Genomic DNA, 19,487 nt, shown 5'->3' with positions numbered 1-19,487 from the left:
CCACTATAGTTGCGCTTCAATATAGGGCTGTCAAATGTAACAAAATATTGGGTTTATTGGCATAACTGGAAAAAAATAAAAAAATTTCACTGACAATAGCAATGGTTGAATGCATGCTTATAACAAATATTGGATATAATGAAGGTATGTTTGTGTCAAGTGTGACTTCGTTAAAACGAGGTATGACTGTATATATTAAGAATCTTAATGTGCCAAGGAAGCCTCCCGATATGCATGCAAAATAGTTCCTCGGGTGCTTGGCTCTTCAGGAACTGCACATCAATACCATTTTCATATTGATGCATCTCTTATTCTTGCGAAGAGTTGAATTGTGGTTGGCCGAGTTGTATGTCGACTGTGTCTTCTAGCCAGTTCTGTTGCTTGTAATTGCACATAGTACTGCACGTGAATGCCTCTTTGTGGGCATATGTTGCTGTAGAAGGCAGCAGCCTGTCGCCTACTTCCAGAGTTAGACTGTGTCCAAAATAAGCAGGGTGGGGATGTTTTGTTTGTCTTCATTCTTGCTGTACGTTCTCGCACAGTAAGCATCGTGTTCAGTACTAATCTCTCCCAAGAAACACACCCCTGGAAAGCCGGACACCTGTCAGGGGTGGTGGTGGGGATGGAACCATGCACCTCTCGCAGCTGAACTGGGCGTTCCACCTACTGGGTCATGACTGTGGTGGTGAAATGGTAGAGCTCCCACCTTGTATGTGGAAGGCACTGAGTTCGAATCCCGTGGTCGCCAGTAATGGCTAGAGGCGTACCACAACCTGGAGCTCAGTCATTTATATGGGTTCTCATCTCGAAAGGGGGTCTTACAGCGATTTGTGAGGGTCTCTGGGCACCCCTTGTCCTTACCACAGCTTTGGTGAAATAGTCTAGCATCTGCTGCTGCCGTGAGAAGCAGACGAGTGCTGCCAGCGAGCACCTACTGGTAAGATAGGTACAAGCATGCTCCCAGCCTGGTGCTCGGGCAAGTTGGCGGCATGGGATTGCCAGACTCTTGCAGCATGGGATTGCCAGACTCTTGCAGCATGGGATTGCCAGACTCTTGCAGCATGGGATTGCCAGACTCTTGCAGCATGGGATTGCCAGAGTCTTGCAGCATGGGATTGCCAGAGTCTTGCAGCATGGGATTGCCAGAGTCTTACGGTATGGGGCTGCCAAAATCCTTTTCTGATGGGCAAAAACCCTCGTTCACGCAGTCCGCAGCTGCTATATTGTAACGTCAAAGCTGCAGTGGCTGTGCGTCGGCTGAAGAAGCTCCAGCCGCAGCTAACGACCATCACAGAGGAGCCTGCTTAAAGAAGGACAGGTTGACAGCCTTCCGCTCATTCATTTATCATTGCCACAAAGCCGAAGCCTAGAAGCAGCGGCAAGTAGCATGGACAATTGTGAGAGAACTTCTGAGGCAACTGGTCTGCAGAGCGCGTTTACAAGCTGATTGGGTGCCCACATGAACTATATTACTGCAGGCAACCAACCATGCACCTCACAACCATTCATACCATACCACCATGCCCTGTGGAGAATGTGGCACTGCCACTTACAGGGGATTGTTAAACTTTTTGAACGAGAACTGCGAATACAGTAGACATTCATTAATTTGACTGTGGTTACTTACATTTTTTAACTAATTCGATCTTGGCTGAAGGTCCTGGCCGGTGCTCATGCATTTCTGTGGGCCCAAGCTTTCGTTATTTTGATCTTGAACTTTGCCTTCGCCAAATATATCAAACTTGACTAGTTAGCACACACGTGCCTGACCCCTGAGTGTCCCCAGTAGAGACCACAGGCAGTGTCGGTGGGGCTTAGGGGACAGTGAATGCACTGAACACGTCAAGAATCTTCTGTCAAAAATGTTTATTTTCGGCCTGCCCTAGGAAGATTTCAAGCAAGAATCGTAGCCCACAATGTTGTTTATGGTATTTACCCAATGCTAGCACATGTTTTTTTTCTCAAGTAAATTGGGCCGAAAATTGCCTGCGTGGTGCCAATGGACACGATAACAAAACCGACTTAAAGAACAAGGAAACTCCAACCAAAATTTATTTCAATTTTAAAAGCCCAACATTTCAGAGCCCAACTGGCTCCTTCTTCAGGTATGAGTTCTTTGTTCTTCAATCCAGTTGTTCTGAACCAGAGAGATATCTGCAGAGTATTTACCTTTGATACCAAAACCACCTTTGTGATGTTCGAATGCTTTACCGCATAGCACGGATGTAATGCGGCGAAACTTAATCTGGAAAACCAGCTGCTATTGTGCAGCACATATTGGACCCCTGGCCATTCTCTTTTTTCTGGGAAATCTGGTATATGTATAACTCACACTACATCGTTTAGTAGCTTTAATGCCATATCTATATTAGTTTGCTGCATTGGACACATAGAAAGTGGGCACGCATTTGATTCTGGGTGTGTTAGAATTTGGAAAATACTGCCAAATTGTGCCAAAAGGTTTTTGTGCATCCTGCTTAATTTGACCAGCTGGATAATTTTATCAATTCTGCCGGTCCCATCAGGGTCGAATTAATGAAAGTTGACTGTATTGTATTACAAATATTGCTGTTGTGAATTATGAAAGTACTGGTTCTATTTTCCACAATAGGGCAAGGTCCTGGCACTCGCAAGTTATAGTTCATCTGTAAGCTTTGACAGTGAGGTGGTTTTATCTAAATCGAAGCCAAATTGAAAGGGGGGTGTTTATGTAAGTTATGATCATTGACAGCATCGTTGTAGTAGTCTGTCTTGAATTACTTTCCAGACGTCATGTCCACATATGCTAACTATAATGTTTAGGATTGTGAACATGTTGCTGGTTATTGCCATACCATACTGCAGGGTTCTCCCTACGGTGGGAAGCAGTGGAAATGTTGCCCACCATTCCGGTTTCCTGCCCACCACTCTGATCGAAATTACCATCCCCCCCCCCCCACCGCAATCCTCAATTGTGTTGTATCTCTATCACGTGAGGGAATATTAGAAAAGTGATGTAAAAATTGACAAATTCACACTTTTCTAGCGTCCTGTAGACAAAAATAAGGTAGAAAATTGTGTGTCGGGAGGTGCCATAGCACCGTGGAGCACAGGACCTTTCATTGATGCAAAGCCGTCATTTTGGAACCATCATAAAGAGATCAGAGATCTTTGGATAGCTGCATCACCCTATTTTGTCATAGAAACATAAAAGCAAGGGAAGTGAATGAAAAGGGCAAAAACTAGCGTCACAATTCATTACTACTGCCACGGGGACACAGAAGTGCTCGTATTGGCTTATGCAGATTCGAATTCTTGGTGCATCATTAGTGAACAGCAAGCTGTGCATTTCCTTGTCCTGACGAAGTTTGGTGATTGCGGTAGGATGCATGGCTGGCTCACAATAGTTCTGTTATAATGTCCAAAGTGCAAAATTGGTGAGTGCAGTTCAAAGTGACGGAAGCTCATATCTGGGGAAAAAAAAAGGCTTAATCGTGGTATTGCCCCTGGTTGCGAGATGTTCACCCCTCAAAAATTGCTCGGGAGAACCCTGCCATACTGGTACAGTATACCAGCCTGTGGCTGATAACTATTGGTAATCTTGTGTGCTTGCCAGGAGGGCAGAAGGGAAAAAGCTCACGTTGCACTATATACTGCTGATGTTGCACAGTTCGGTTGCTTGTAACTTGCCACATTCAAAGGTGAATACTAAATGCATGGTTGCTAAAAGATTCAAGTATACTTCAAGTGCAAAACGAGGCATAAATGTGCATAAGTGAGCTTTTTGGGCTGCCAGCAGAATAAAATAGAATGACTTTTTGCACCATCCTGATTTCTGGTATGTGTTCACTGTACCCACTGTACCCAAAAGAACTGTTAAGCATCTGCATGTTATGTATCAACATACCAAATTAAATGGTCAACGTACACATTTTGTGCAGTTTTGGTATCAGTCAGTAGTAGTACTTGTTGGTTTCGAAAGTTGTCGCCTACTGCTACCAGTATGTGTGTCCTGGTGTTGTGTGTTAATACATATTGATCGTACTATGTGTTGATTCGCTGAGTTTCAAAAGTGTCTGAGAAGTTGTGTAAAAATCGGAAGTGAACGAGTCTGGTGCAAAAGTGAAACAAGTGGAGCTTGTTTTCATCCAGGCCTCAGGTGAAGACAGGCTCTCTTGTCTTGCCTTTGTTACTGGACTGAGTATCCATCATTAGTCACCTCTGTGGGCAGTGAAATGTCTAGAATGCAGGAGGCACTCCCGCCACATAAGCGTGTTGGACGTAGTGGCCTGTTCTTACTAGTACTCTGTAAGTGAATTTAAACTTGCTGATTTCGACCCCCCCTCCTCCCCCCCCCCCCCCCCCCCGGAAAAAGTAATTTCGTCTAGTTTCTCTTATCTATGAGTCCTTTGACGGTGGCTTAATTTTCAAGTTGCCTGGACCAAGAGTATTCATGTCAGAAAGAGGAGCGTAACCTAGAAGCAACCTACTACCGTTGTTTAGCTTTAAGGAAGCATGGCAGTTGATGGTGGTCGTGTTTTATTTTTCTGCATAAGATTGTAAAATGCATTCATGTATAATGTACAATTAGACGTGTCTTGGGCTTTTTCTTTTGACTGGTTGTGTTACTTTTGTCTTGTCTTTAGAGACCCAGCTGCCTATTTGCCAAGAATTTCTCTGGCCACCATGGTTCCCTTTCATATATTGTAGGTGCAAAGAGCAGGTGCCTACACAATGGTTCTGCAACAATGGACATACCACAGTTACACACTGCTTACACATAAACAGCAAAGATCAGTATGATTGGGGACAAAGAACGTAGCACATCATGCCACATGCATAGTACACTTGATCCTCAGTACAATGAACTGATATAACAAATTATCAGATATAATGAATAAATATGCTTATAATGAGTACAAGATATAATGAAAGTATTTTTGTGTTGGATATATGGCTGTTATGAGACTCAACTGTAATGTAGGGGAAATTTAAAGAATATTTCTCATCATTAGCCTGATTAAGTCTACTGCAGGTTTAACACCTTTCCTAGAGATCCACACTTAACCCTTGCTGCAGGAGCAGAAAGCTCACCTGTCACCTGAAAATTTCCCCTGTCTTATCAATACATCTGTTTTCTGTGACACCCTTGACTGTGACGCCAGAGCAGTAACTGCACACTAGAAGTGAAAAGACAGACTATTTTACGATTGTTCACACGACATTGTGCCAATAACAGAGGTCGCAGCCTTCACATGACTGGAACTCTCGTTATCTTTGTTGCATTGTTGGCACGAAGGTGCCCTTATCTATAGTGTGACACGCTAAATAAAAAAAAATGCAAAAGTGTTCAGAGCGCTCATGTTTAACTAGCCGAACATAAAGCATGCTGCAAGAGTGCTCCCGGATGTACAGTGTGGTTCGCTGTTAAAGGAAACGTCCTGATGTGTGGTGCTCGTATTGCGGGTGCTGTATAGCTGCAAATGCCAGCTGAAGCTATGTCGATACAATGCACAGGCATGTAGGAAGATAGCACCACCAACCGCAAGTCACGTGCTGCAACGCCAGATGATTGTACACTTGCTAGGGTCTGTTATTTGCAGCATAAAAGTAATGTTTCCTTGTCATCTTTAGGAGGGTCAGCCTGTGTTCATTGACCTGGCTACAGAAGAAGGCACTAAGGCTATCGCCACGGCACCAAAGGCTCTCCTGCCACCGCTCGAGCCGCCGAAGGCCCGACCTCCAGCGAAGCGGGATGAGGATGCTGTGGATCGGGCGCCTCGGCCGATCATGCCACGAAGCCCTCTCCCACCATCTAGTAAGTAGGCAGCAGGTGCCACACATGTGCTTGTCCTTTTCTGTGCCCGTGTCTTCTGTGCCTGTGTCTTCATTTGTGCACTCATCCCTATCTGGCGTACTTGCAAAGCTCCTGGTGCTGCACTGCTACAGTTGATCCCGGATATATCAAACTTGGTTATATAAGATTATTGCCTATATCGAACAGTTGTAAAATCCCCTTAAAGATTCCTTGCAAAATTATAGCAATGTACTACATGTACTATCGGCCAAAAAAGTAAATGGACCACGGCTTAGGTGGTCGGAGCAGCTGCAGGGCCACATCGGGGCGCTGCTATCTCGCTCCGCGCTCTGACGACGAGAGTGCCCCGGGTGACGCCAGACTTCGCCCTCACTCTCACGCGGGGCCTCATCATGCTTGATAAATTTCTAGTGCACCGTTCGGTTGCTCTGCTGCTGACGGTCGCGATGAAGCGTGGACCGTGCATCGCCAGTAGTCCAGCACATGACTATCTCGCGCAGTAGCGGGCGGCCGCAGGGCATCAAACCACGGCACTGAGAGGGAACGAAGACCCGTTCTGATTGTTGTTTTGCTGATATTCACCTTGTCTTTCATATTAGTGCATGTCGTCGACGTCCACCACTGCTCGATTTTTGGCAACATCGCGCAAGTAGCTGCAACGGTGGCTTCGGTGACGCGTGCTCTTTCACGTTGACGTGCTAGAGAGCGGGAAGCGCTGCACGGACGTCCGAAGCTATAGCGGCGGCACTCTCGATGCCAAGGCGAGTAAGCCAAGTCATCACGGTCGGTGGCAACTTTTCATCGCACTGAAGACCCCTTCAAGCCATGGAATGCTTCCGTTAATAAACTTTCATGACTGACTAGTTATTCCGATTCGTCGTCCCAATTATCTCTTCGTGGCCATACTTTTGTAAAGTTTCATAACGGCCTACGCATTGTAGTAGCTAATTAAAGCAGTTTTCAGAGGCCTCGCTGATATAAATATTAAACGCACTGCTGGAGACAATGCCGGGAAAGTAATTTCCACAGAAAAGCCGTGCCCTCAGTAAAGCTTGGCGCCTGAAACTTATCACGCTGGCGTGAAAGAGCGCGCATCACCGTAGCTGTCATTGTGGCTACTTGCGTTACGTTGCCTAAAATTGAGCAGCGGTCGTTCTTTCTCAGTGCCGCGGTTGATGCCCTGCTGCCATCCGTTACTGTGTGACAGCGCCATGTTCTAGACTATTGGCAATGCACAGTCTCCTTCGTCGCAACCGTCAGCACCAGAGCAGCCAAACGGCGCACTAGAAATTTATCAAGTGTGATAAGGCCTGGCGTGAGAGTGAGGGCGAAGTCTGGCGTCACCCGGGGCACTCTCGTTGTCAGCGCGCGGAGCGAGATAGCAGCGCCCCGGTGTGGCCCCGCAGCCGCTCCGGCCACCTAAGCCGTGGTCCGTTCACTTTTTTGGCCGACAGTACATCGAACTCTCCTTCACCACCACATTCGATATATAGAATTCTGCACTGCACCCCTGCAAGTGCACTTTTCCTAACGCAGACACTATCACTTCTTGTGTCGTCGGGAATATTTAATGCTGATGAATTTCAAATGGCACTGTTTTGGCAGGTGCTGTCAAACAGGAGATTGAATCTGAAGGGCAATATATGCCATGAAGGAAAAATGAGCAGCAGGGTGCTCTGTTTTGCTCGCTGTTCATATGGATGGCTTGTGCAAAACTGCGGTCATTGTCGGCAGGAGCAGATCGCTACTCTGCTTCAAGAAAACGAAAGTTCTCCCGGTCCGATACGCAGTGCAGGGCATGGGATGCTTAAATGAAACCCACCCTGACAGTCCGCCTGGTAGCCCACGTATGACGATCTGCCTATTGTTCGTACTGTAACGAACATGGTGGGGCACATTCGCACACGATTTGCAGTGCAAGTGCACTGATGGCGGGAAGGTGCATATCCATAAAGGCTAGTTTGCTTGTGCAGTGTGTCTATTCCTACCTTTTCCGAATAAAAATGTGCAACAAGCACTTTGACATGCGCTAGGTGCACTGCGGTCTTTGGTCCGGGTGACACATGCTTTTAGGGTTAGCGTTGTGATCAGCATATGAAAGACCATTCTGCAGTGCGATTGTCTTCGAGTTCAATATATCTGGGTTCGACTGTGCTTGCATCCAGGAAGGCAGAAAAGGAGGAAAACTGGCATGGACAGCATTTGCGAGCTTCGCTACTTTGCATCAAGGGAATTTCAGATAACTTCAAATTTGGTCTTAAAAGTTTGGACTTAAAAATGTGTCACGTAAAAATTCTGTGCATCACTGAGTGAATCATCAAAAGTACCTCGAAGCGGGGAAAAATATAGTCTCAAATTGTTGGGATTTAAATGTGTTATTTTCCATTTGTGAGCCAAATGCTCTAATCACTGCACCGTAGTAGGTCTATTTAAGTGATATAACAGTGGGCTGCGGCCTTGCATTTTTCGATCCTGGCTGCAGCGGCGGCATCTCAGTGGGGGTGAAATGCAAAAACGCTCCTGTTCAGGTCGATCCACTATTAGAGGGAACATGCGAATGTGTAGCTCATGCTCAGTGCAGCACCAGGTGGCGAGAACCACGCTCATGCCCGGAACACTGCAAAGGTGGCACATGCCGTGCATCGTCTGTGAGCGAACTACCCCTTCACTTCTGTTGTGCATGTTATGTGCCATTGTTGCACTGAATGTGATTTGGAGGGGAAAAGTTCCACTTCTCTAGCCAGCCATCTGGACACTACGAAGCCCCTTTTAGCCGATGCCAGCTTTGCGTTTAGTCCTTATTGCACGATAGACCACAAAGCATTAATTTTGCGGACGGAGCGTAACATAATGCCAAGGGGTCTTGCTGCGGGCCCGTTGTTTTTGACACTGCTGTACATGGCATAGCTCGGTGATGCCTGCCTCCGTCATGGTCGGTTCATGGATTGACGGAGATGTGAGTGGTTGTGCAAAGCTGCCACTGGCGAATAATAATAAGCTCCCACGGCGCCACTGTGGTAGAAGTGCATACTTATATGCTTTCCATGTCTCATGAGTGGCAGTGTGTGAAAATGTTTCCCCATGATGGGCGATCACATGGCCAGGTGGCTGTGTGCGCGGGTGAAGTGAAGAGGTGGTTCCGCAGCTGACGACACCCGACGTGTGGTGCCTTTTCGGCATTTCACGCATGTGCTTGCTTTGCGCAGCTTCCTGCGCCTGGCGCTATGCTGAGCATGAGCCACATGCTTGCATGTTCACGCTAACGGTGCCTCATAATCAGATTGTGGTGTTGGCACGTAAAGTGCCTGAATGTAATTTTACAGCTTGCATTGAAATGCTTAGCATTACAGCCAAGTATTGAAATGCTATGTTTGACAGTGAAAATGCAGGTGTGATGAGATGCATCACATTGCACATGCTTCGAGGAGGAGAGTCTGGTGTGTCAAGTACTGCAAGCACTGCATGACAATGAAAAGGGAATAAAGAGTTTTAGCGTGCCTGGTATTCTGGCAAACACAAGCAATTTGGGTGGATTGCCAGGTGAGCAGGAGTGTAAACATGAGTACCTGAAGTGGTGTCACCTGGTGGCACAGAGCTCAACCAGACAAACACAGAGCTATTACTGCAGTTACCAAGTGTATTCTACATTGCTGCTGGTGTGCATATTTGGCAGGAACACAATTATGCTGCTGCCGAAAATTTACACCATATTCTGGCAAACGCGGGAGGTTTGGGTGGATCGCCAGGTGAGCGGGGGTGTAAATGTAAGCGGCTGGAGGGGTGATGCCACCAGGTAGTGTCACTACTCCAGTTGCTCACGTTTATGCCTTTGCACACCCGGCAATCCACCCACTTTTGGCAGAATACCGGACACACTTAAAATTCTTTAATGTCAGTGTTATGAGTAGTCACACACCTTAGTATGGTCTCAACATTGTAAATGTTATTAAGGCATTGTGAAGAGCTTGCACAAACATTTTTATCAGAGGAAATGTAGGTTTTCTTTTGTCATTGTCGTTACATCTTGTTTGTTCTTGAAAGCTAAGTCTAATAGCTTTTACACAGGCCAGAAAGCATGCATGCAGCAGCAATTATTAGCAGTTTCAGTGTGTCTGTGATGTGTGAAGCTGAGCGACAGAAAGTTTGGCAAATTAGTACGTTGTAATTTCTGACAGAGGTTGGTGCAAGAAAGCTTGGTGGTGATGGAGGAAGTGCTTCAGATGCATGTTACTGGTGCAAACTTTGTCAAATTGAGGTTTGATGATGCTGGGAGTGAGAAATGGGGTGTATAGCTTCTGTGTTATTTTGCAACCAGTGAATTGTGCCTGAGGACAATGCTGAGCAGGGAACCTCGTACAACTCCATGGCATTGGTTGCATTGCCACAGAAAGTTCTGTCCAAGTGTGACCCACAAAGGGGCTTTGTAGCCACACCCTTGGATACACACCAAGCTTACAGGACAAAGCAGCTGTCATGATTGCTGCAGGGCCATCGTAATTGCAATAGGGGCTGGGACTTCGAGAAGCCTAGAATGAAGCAATATATAACCACAACATGGAAACTAGAAGCAAGATTGAAAGAACGACACAAAATGCTTGTCTGTGAGTGTATCACTCTTTCAGTCTTGTGTCCTTGTCCCCATGTTGTGCCACACTTCATCCCACTTCAGTGTGACTGACCAACAAACCCATTGTTGGTACATTTGTGAAGTGTCTGTCAATTTGTTTGTTGGATACTAGCATTACATTATTTTGCCTCCAGTTCAATGTCATCACTACTGTAGATTTTGTGGTGCTGCACACTCGCTGTGTTTCCAGGGATTAGCTGAGAAAAATGGCTCTAAATTTGCAAGGATTTTACATCACAGGGGTGCACAATGCACATGCTTGCTGGAATTGGGCATGAAATTTGAATTACTTCTGAATTAGGGTTGAGCTAACAATCCTTTATCATTGTGACTTATTTAAGTGCTGTCAGTGTGTGCATTGCACATCTTGAAGCATACCTGCTGTATATTTTTTTTACTGCTTCAGCAGTCAAACTGTAGTTTCACGGCTGACTGACTCACTGAAGACTTAGGCCTCATTTTTCATCCATGCTTTTGTTTGTATACAATCAGTATGAATAACTTGTTTTAGTGGGAAGAGCAAGCGAGCACATTATTTCTGTTGAAAAAATGTTTAAGTGGTATCATCCAATGGTTGACTCAGGGCCTTCTGCAAGTGGGAGGGGGCACAGCTAAGTGATGTATGTAAAATAATGTTCAGTTATGCTGATACTGCATCCAACTCGACTACGCTCAAATGCAGCAGCAACTGTTGTTGCAATTGAGGGCAGTCTTGGCTGGAAGTGTGCAAATGTGGAAAAAAAAAAAACGGTAGTATTTTACAGATATGTATTTTTTTATTTTTGTAACTTTCCTGTGAATGTGTTCAAGCCATCCTTACTGTTGCAGATGTGCCAGTTTTTGGAAAGAAGAAAGGTAAGTGCAAATGCATGGTAAGCGTTAATTTTTGTTCGACTGCTACAGACAGTGCTGCATGAAAAGTGAGTGTCTCAGATGGTTCGTCAGTGCAGGTGAGAACAAAGCAGTTGGTACTAAATCAGAGCGGAGAGAACTTGGTTGCAAGCACTGTTTGTCCAGGATGTGTATTGCACTGACAGCCCTCCACTTCTATGGTGCAGCTGAGAAGGCTTTGGGCAGCACGGTGCTTCCCCAGCTGCAGACAGCGTCATCTGGCTGCAGCCGTATTACTCCTCGCCACTGGAGGTCTCCGTCATCCCTCCAGAGGTGAGCTGCTGGTACTCCAACTATTTGCTACTCCAGCCTATTTTGTGCAAGACCAAAACTGAGAAAATGAGAAATGCCCCTTCGAGCATGCAGAGAGTATGAGGTGGTGAGGACTGATTGTGACGTCAGTGTCACTAAAGAGCTACCACAAACCAGACAATGCCTTGAAAGATCCGGCAACCTTGTAGGGCCCATTTCCCGAGTGCCAGTGTGCAAGTGGGCAGCGAAGGAAAGGAGGGGTTCTGTTAGAGAAGGGTGCCTTGCCAAGGCTAACTGCCGGACTTAGTGCTCTCTCCCAGTAGTTTTTTCTTCCTCCGTGAGCCAAGTGAATCCATTGGATGTTCACTACAGTGATGTGTGTTTGCAACTGTGTACTTGCCTCTTGATTGTACAGGTGCGAGGTCTGATCTCCTGGGTAGCGGCTTATGCTTTATGTGCTAATAAATGTTATAATTTGTGGGAGAATAAAAACCAGACAGACGCTGCTGCCTGGTGTCCACAACTTGTGTTGTAGCCAATCCTGCTCAATCAGGCGGAAGCCTGATTTTGCAGATTCCACTGCTCATGCACGGTCAGCGCACTGGGCATGTCATCGTCTTTTGTGACCAGACCATTGTGGCATGTAGTAGTGAGCTGCACATTCATGGAACACAGCGGCCTTGCAATAGCCATCACCTAGCCCAGTTTGCACTCTTTGCCATGTTGTGAAGCCTACCACACTACAGCAATTTCGCTGATGTTTTGGCTACTATTTGACCATTCACATAGGGCTTGCCTTGTTTTTGCCTCATCATCAGCAGCAGTGCTGGGCCATTTGGGACTAACATATTTTTGGCTAGGTGGTACCTATGGAATTATTTATTCCATGCATTCACTGTTTGAGACTGTAGTCCTTTTTAAGCTAGCAAGAATTACATGCAAGTATATTGGAAGTACTTTAGAAATACTGCCAAGTCTTTCGCAGTTTGCTTTGATATAATTTGAAAGGGTGAAGTCAGCAGGTGAAGTTGGCAACAGCAGTGTTGCTTAACAAGATGTTTTGCTTTTCTTTTCTGTCTGCATCCATTTGCACTGGTTTTTAGTCTTAGGGCTTTACCAACATGCTCAATCTGTGTTAACCAATTTTTTTCTCTGTGCACCTTTCGAAATGCGTTCAAACCAAAACAAAAGAGAAGCTGAACATATTATATTTGCCTTGTATTTTTGAAACCACAGTGCCCTAGTGCATGGCTCTTTATTGTTGTAGCTTTCAGTGAAGACCAAGCTTGTCTACAGTTTTTTTTCTTTTTTTGATCAGTTTATCTGTTAAAACTATTTGAAAGTGTGACACCTCCTTTTCCTCCTGTAATGTCTATAATGTGAAGAGTGCAGATATCGAAATACATTTATGTAGTCGCTGTGGGTGCTTCAGGGTTTCCAACTATTCCAACAATATGCTTAAAGGAGCACTGACTGAAAAATGTTCTATCCCCTTTAGGTGCGCTGCAGTGACCATAGGATGGTAAGAACTCAAATTAGCCTAGACCTGAGGAGGGAACGGAAGCAACTGGTACATAAGAAGTCGATCAATGAGCTAGTGGTAAGAGGGAAAATAGAGGAATTCCAGATCAAGCTACAGAACAGGTATTCGGCTTTAACTCAGGAAGAGGACCTTAGTGTTGAAGCAATGAACGACAATCTTGTGGGCATCATTAAGGAGTGTGCAATAGAAGTCGGTGGTAACTGCGTTAGACAGGATACCAGTAAGCTATCGCAGGAGACGAAAGATCTGATCAAGAAACGCCAAGGTATGAAAGCCTCTAACCCTACAGCTAGAATAGAACTGGCAGAACTTTCGAAGTTAATCAACAAGCGTAAGACAGCTGACATAAGGAAGTATAACATGGATAGAATTGAACATGCGCTCAGGAACGGAGGAAGCCTAAAAGCAGTGAAGAAGAAACTAGGTATTGGCAAGAATCAGATGTATGCGTTAAGAGACAAAGCCGGCAATATTATTACGAATATGGATGAGATAGTTCAAGTGGCTGAGGAGTTCTATAGAGATTTATACAGTACCAGTGGCACCCACGACGATCATGGAAGAGAGAATAGTCTAGAGGAATTCGAAATCCCACAGGTAACACCGGAAGAAGTAAAGAAAGCCTTGGGAGCTATGCAAAGGGGGAAGGCAGCTGGGGAGGATCAGGTAACAGCAGATTTGTTGAAGGATGGTGGGCAGATTGTTCTAGAGAAACTGGCCACCCTGTATACGCAATGCCTCAGGACTTCGAGCGTACCGGAATCCTGGAAGAACGCTAACATAATCCTAATCCATAAGAAAGGGGACGCCAAAGACTTGAAAAATTATAGACCGATCAGTTTACTGTCCGTTGCCTACAAAGTATTTACTAAGGTAATTGCAAATAGAATCGGGAACACCTTAGACTTCCGTCAACCAAAGGACCAGGCAGGATTCCGTAAAGGTTACTCAACAATAGACCATATTCACACTATCAATCAGGTGATAGAAAAATGTGCGGAATATAACCAACCTTTATATATAGCTTTCATTGATTACGAGAAAGCGTTTGATTCAGTCGAAACCTTGGCAGTCATGGAGGCATTGCGGAATCAGGGTGTAGACGAGCCGTACGTAAAAATACTGAAAGATATCTATAGAGGCTCCACAGCCACCGTAGTCCTTCATAAAGAAAGCAATAAAATCCCAATAAAGAAAGGCGTCAGGCAGGGAGATACGATCTCTCCGATGCTATTCACAGCGTGTTTACAAGAGGTATTCAGAGACCTGGATTGGAAAGAATTGGGGATAAGAGTTAATGGAGAATACCTTAGTAACTTGCGATTCGCTGATGATATTGCCTTGCTTAGTAACTCAGGGGGCCAACTGCAATGCATGCTCACTGATCTGAAAAGGCAAAGTAGAAGGGTGGGTCTAAAAATTAATCTGCAGAAAACTAAAGTAATGTTTAACAGTCTCGGAAGGGAACAGCAGTTTACAATAGGTAGTGAGGCACTGGAAGTGGTAAGGGAATACATCTACTTAGGACAGGTAGTGACTGCGGATCCGGATCATGAGACTGAAATAATCAGAAGAATAAGAATGGGCTGGGGTGCGTTTGGCAGGCATTCTCAGATCATGAACAGCAGGTTGCCATTATCCCTCAAGAGAAAAGTTTATAACAGCTGTGTCTTGCCAGTACTCACGTACGGGGCAGAAACCTGGAGGCTTACGAAAAGGGTTCTACTTAAATTAAGGATGACGCAACGAGCTATGGAAAGAAGAATGATAGGTGTAACGTTAAGGGATAAGAAAAGAGCAGATTGGGTGAGGGAACAAACGCAAGTTAATGATATCTTAGTTGAAATCAAGAAAAAGAAATGGGCATGGGCAGGACACGTAATGAGGAGGGAAGATAACCGATGGTCATTAAGAGTTACGGAATGGATTCCAAGGGAAGGAAAGCGTAGTAGAGGCCGGCAGAAAGTTAGGTGGGCGGATGAGATTAAGAAGTTTGCAGGGACAACATGGCCACAATTAGTACATGACCGGGGTAGTTGGAGAAGTATGGGAGAGGCCTTTGCCCTGCAGTGGGCATAACCAGGCTGATGATGATGATGATGATGATCAGATAGCTGTTGACCCCATAACTAGTGTCATGCCAGATTTCCTCGAGCGTGAAAAAAAAAAAAATACTCGCATTATGCTTTCCTTTAAGGTGACTGTTTCAAAATGCTTGCGAAGTGGAGCACAGCTTCTTGGCTTAGGGTTAGTTTACAAGTTACTTCTGTACATCATGAAAATATGAAGCAGTGGTCGCCGAAAGTTGGATGCACACTGCATAAACCAGTCTTTGCTCTCTCACTCTGCGCTTCTCCGCCTTCCACATGGGATAATAAGCTTGGCCCCGTACTGTTGTTGTCCTCTGAAATTGTGGCTTATAACCACTATGGGGGATTGGCTGTTGCTTTTGCTAGAGCTTGCAGTGCCCTTCGTCCTTCTCACATTCTCTTCCCTATTATTGCATCGCCTACTGCTTTTGACAGAGCGATCACAGTGCGGCTTCAGCTAATGCACCAACCCATGCATCAGTGATGCCATATGACCCCACCTTCGCAATTTTCGTGGTGTACACAGATTAGTTGTAAACAAACCATACGCCAAGAAACTTGGCGTGCTTTTTGCATTCATGATTCATTGCAAGTTCGAGGTATTGAGGCATTGTACCGGGATTGTGGGGTCCACGATAATTTTAACAGAAAAGAAAAAATTGTACAAAAATTTTCTGTCTGTTCTCCTTTAACCCCCAATCCTGAGCTGTACTCGTGTGGGAGGTTGTACCAACGTTGCCAATGGCACACGCTCGTTCAGCCCGATATTGTGCTGCTACCACCGCCAAGGACGAGTTATGGTCTATAATTGGCTTTGGTTTCAGTTTTCAACACTAGAGGGCTGGAGGAGTCTGGAAAAAAACATGTTTTGCACGTTAACCATGTGTTTAGTCTGGCAATGGTGATTTAAAAATGGCGGCACCCATGAGAAATGCTAGTGGCGGTGGTGTGTCTAAAAAAGAAATAGCTCCTTCTTGGAGTAGTTCCAAGAGCAGCATTGCTGAAGACCTAAAGTTTGTCTCGGAGGGTGGCTTTCTTTTTTTGTGAGTACGAGATGGCTTCAGATGACGATGAGAGAGAGACAGCAACGATGACTATGTGTTTTGTGCACGTAAGTGGCAGTGCGTGAACACTCAAAACCTGCCACCTGCGCCTCTGTGGTATCGCTTTTGTGTGCCCGGCATTGTGTGCCAACCCACTGACAAGACATTCTCAGCTGGTTCCAGTTATCCCATTATATGGCATGCATTGAGGGAAAGCTACCCTCAAGAGCAGCTTTTCTAAAATTCCTGCATTAATTCTTACCATAAACCACTCAAGAACATAATATATTTACAGAATCGGAATGGCATAGAAAAGGGAAATCTGGTACCACTGTGGAACTGTGGCACCGTTGGGACGCTGGGATTTTGGTGCGACAGGCTTGTCTTGAACACGCAAATAGTTACCTTACAATGAAGTCATCACAAGTCTTTTACTTTTGTAACACGTAGGCGAAGAAAACGGACAATATAAACTGATGCACAGTGAGCGCTGCCCTCGTAGTTCTTTCTCCAACTTTAAAGCACCACCAGTACTGTTTTGTTTGTTTGATATAGTAGTACAACCCAGCATTTGGTTGTCATGGCTTAAAGTGTTCTTACGTAAGAAAAGACAGCATTTTACGTGATGCTTTAGTTAAAAAAAATGTGAACCAGTGTATACAGATGTCTTCAAAGTGCCCTGGCTCTCTAAGAAAGATGTCAGTCCATATTGACTACTTCCCAGTATTCCCATGCCTACAATAGCAATGCATGCCTAATTTTTCCTCTAGGTAATTATAAGAAACTCTATGGTATTTGAAGTAGTATTGTCAAAGAGTAGAATCTACAGTGTGTGGCTGAGGCAGACCATTGGCCTTTTAGTGGAGCTTTCGTTGCATTGCCAAGGCATTGCAGCTTGAGAGGGGGACCACAACTGCAGCCCTCGCCTCCCAGATGGTTTTAGTGCTAGAAGTTGGCAGAAGCACTGGTGTGTTAGTGTCATGCATGTTGTGGCCTGTAAACTTTAGTACTGTTGCTTATGGTATACTAATTAGTTTGTAGGGGTGCACGGATATTTGAAACTTCTGAATAATGAATTGAATAGTGTCCTATTCAATTCTATCTTTGAATCAAATAGTCTCTATTTGTAAATGCAAATATTTTTCGATACTTTTAAGATATTTTGAATACTTTTCAAATATTTCAGAACATCAACTGCGCCCAATTAAACATAAAATTTAAGCAAAAGTATGATAAATTTTCACCCCGTGGGCATAATGTAGACGTAAAACGTCGTAACATGCATAGTGAAACTGGCTACATCGCTTAGGTAGCCATACTTTACAGCTTATGCAGCGATCATTTACACTCTGAAGAGTCCAGTGCATGTGAAGAAACTACTTGTTTGCTCCTTATGCTTCAATTGTGCTTTTATAATAAGCAACGCTTCATTATGTATGACAGAAACTTGCTAACTTTAAGAATACTAGGATGTGAACATCATTTTATAGTAAGTGTGATAACAGCTGTTCATTATTCATAAGCTATGATATTCGATTCGCTTCTGGCACTATTCAATTAAGTTTCAAAAATCAGTATTCGCGCACTTGTATTTATTGGTAAACTCAGTTTACCGAATTGTTAGCATTGTGTTTGCATGAATATAATGCAAGTTGTTTCTTTCTTTGTTTGTTTGAATTTACCAGCCCAAGAAAGCACCTTTTGCCGTCATATTTGTAAGTGCTTGAAGTGTAATGCAACATCTTTATTTCCTTTCACCCTTCATTACTATGCAAGCGCAATGACTTAGCTGTGCAGGAAAGCCAGCCTCTAAAATCTAGGTTGTTGAGCGTGTGCCTACGAGGAAGCTTGGTAGTAGTGCAGAGTTCATTGCAGTGGTGCATGCCCACTGAGCCACATCAGCAAAAATGCAGCTGCTCCTGTATTTGTGCTTATGTGGCCTCTTATTGCAGTGCGTTGCAGTCCTAAACTGCAGTTTTGTAGTGATGCCTTCTGCTTGATTCTGTGCCACTCTTATCATCCACCGTTCACGCCTGCCTGATCCAATGTATAGTGCTGGTGGAGTGGGGCTCTGACAACTGACGAAGTGCGAAAAGGAATAGCAGCGGAAAAGGCATCGCTACAATATTGCGGCTTATTCTCAGGTTTGACAGTGGTGTCATGGGCATTCAATTGCACTAACATAATAATTATAGCCCAGCTTTTGTTAGTGAAACTTTGGCATAATGAACAAGTAAGGTACTGTGCAAAGTGTATAAATAATGCCAAAATGAGAGGTAGGACAGAGTGCAGAGTTTGTTCAGCATGAACCAGCTAATCTGCAACAAAATACTTCGCATAAGTTGACAGTAATGGATGTGGCCCTCTTATCAAAAAAAGCACAAAGAAACAAGAACATCGACAATATGTCAACACTGTGAATAGTGCTGGTGAAAGCTTTCCTTCCCATCTAAAAGAATGTATGAATATGTATATCAAATGCTAATCATGACCTTTTGAAATGGTAGCAGCTGAAGCAAGGTGGTTGTCAATCCTACTTGTTGCAACTTGTCCCTGCAGAGTTAAATTGCAGCCTTACGCTGAAGTGTTTATGGCTGTGCACGATAAGTTTGTGAACAAATAGCCAGGTTGTTTGGAGAGGCATGCTGATGTGCCTGTTATGCTTGCAGCAGCGGCGGTGGTCATGTGACCCACCATCTACCAGCAGCTGTTGCCAGAGCTGAAGCATCTGGGGCATTGCCCAAACGCACTGAACGGAGTGCTGGGGTCCTGCACAGTCGGGCTGGTGCTGGCTTCCAGGGACGCTGCCGTAAAGTGAGTGCACATACCTGCATTTTCATAGATTTTTTTTTTTCTAGTGTTAGTGTGGATAGACTGCCAAGAAAAGAAGAAAGGAAACATGCCATGAGAGGCTTTCTTTCTTTTACTAAGCCCTACAGTTGTATTCAACTATGAGGTCAAGGAGGAGGAGATCATGTGGTGATGAAATTTGAAAATTTGCAGACATAGGACAGTCAGCTGACACAAGACGGCTAATTGGAGATTGCTGGCAGAGGGCTGTGTCCTGTACCGGGTGCGTGAGGTACTTAAAGACTTAACATCAGATTAAAATATGGCAACAATATTTCAGCAAAGAATCGAAATGCTTGTTCCAAATTTTTTACACTGTTTCTTTTGCCACTGTTTTCTAAAGCTGTCAAACCATCTTTGGCCTCAATTATTGACTGAATACGACTTTCATAAT

General features: G+C 44.7%; 1 protein-coding gene across 4 annotated transcripts in view; it reads left to right on the top strand.

The window, feature by feature from the left end:
- Positions 1-19,487, top strand: part of LOC140214415 (uncharacterized) — a 78,604-nt gene that overhangs the window by 24,530 nt on the left and 34,587 nt on the right. For 2 of the 4 annotated variants that reach the window (XM_072285786.1, XM_072285787.1), the window contains exons 7-11: positions 5,614-5,797; positions 11,253-11,279; positions 11,483-11,588; positions 17,929-17,958; positions 18,913-19,057. In XM_072285786.1, the coding sequence (XP_072141887.1) occupies positions 5,614-5,797; positions 11,253-11,279; positions 11,483-11,588; positions 17,929-17,958; positions 18,913-19,057 (492 nt within the window). The remainder of the gene's footprint in view (positions 1-5,613; positions 5,798-11,252; positions 11,280-11,482; positions 11,589-17,928; positions 17,959-18,912; positions 19,058-19,487) is intronic. The other 2 variants (XM_072285788.1, XM_072285789.1) reach the window with 2 other exon arrangements.

This window comes from Dermacentor andersoni, unplaced genomic scaffold, assembly GCF_023375885.2.
Source record: "Dermacentor andersoni unplaced genomic scaffold, qqDerAnde1_hic_scaffold ctg00000042.1, whole genome shotgun sequence".
Classification (NCBI taxonomy): Eukaryota; Metazoa; Arthropoda; class Arachnida; order Ixodida; family Ixodidae; genus Dermacentor; species Dermacentor andersoni.
This window is presented reverse-complemented; position numbering and strand designations above follow the sequence as displayed.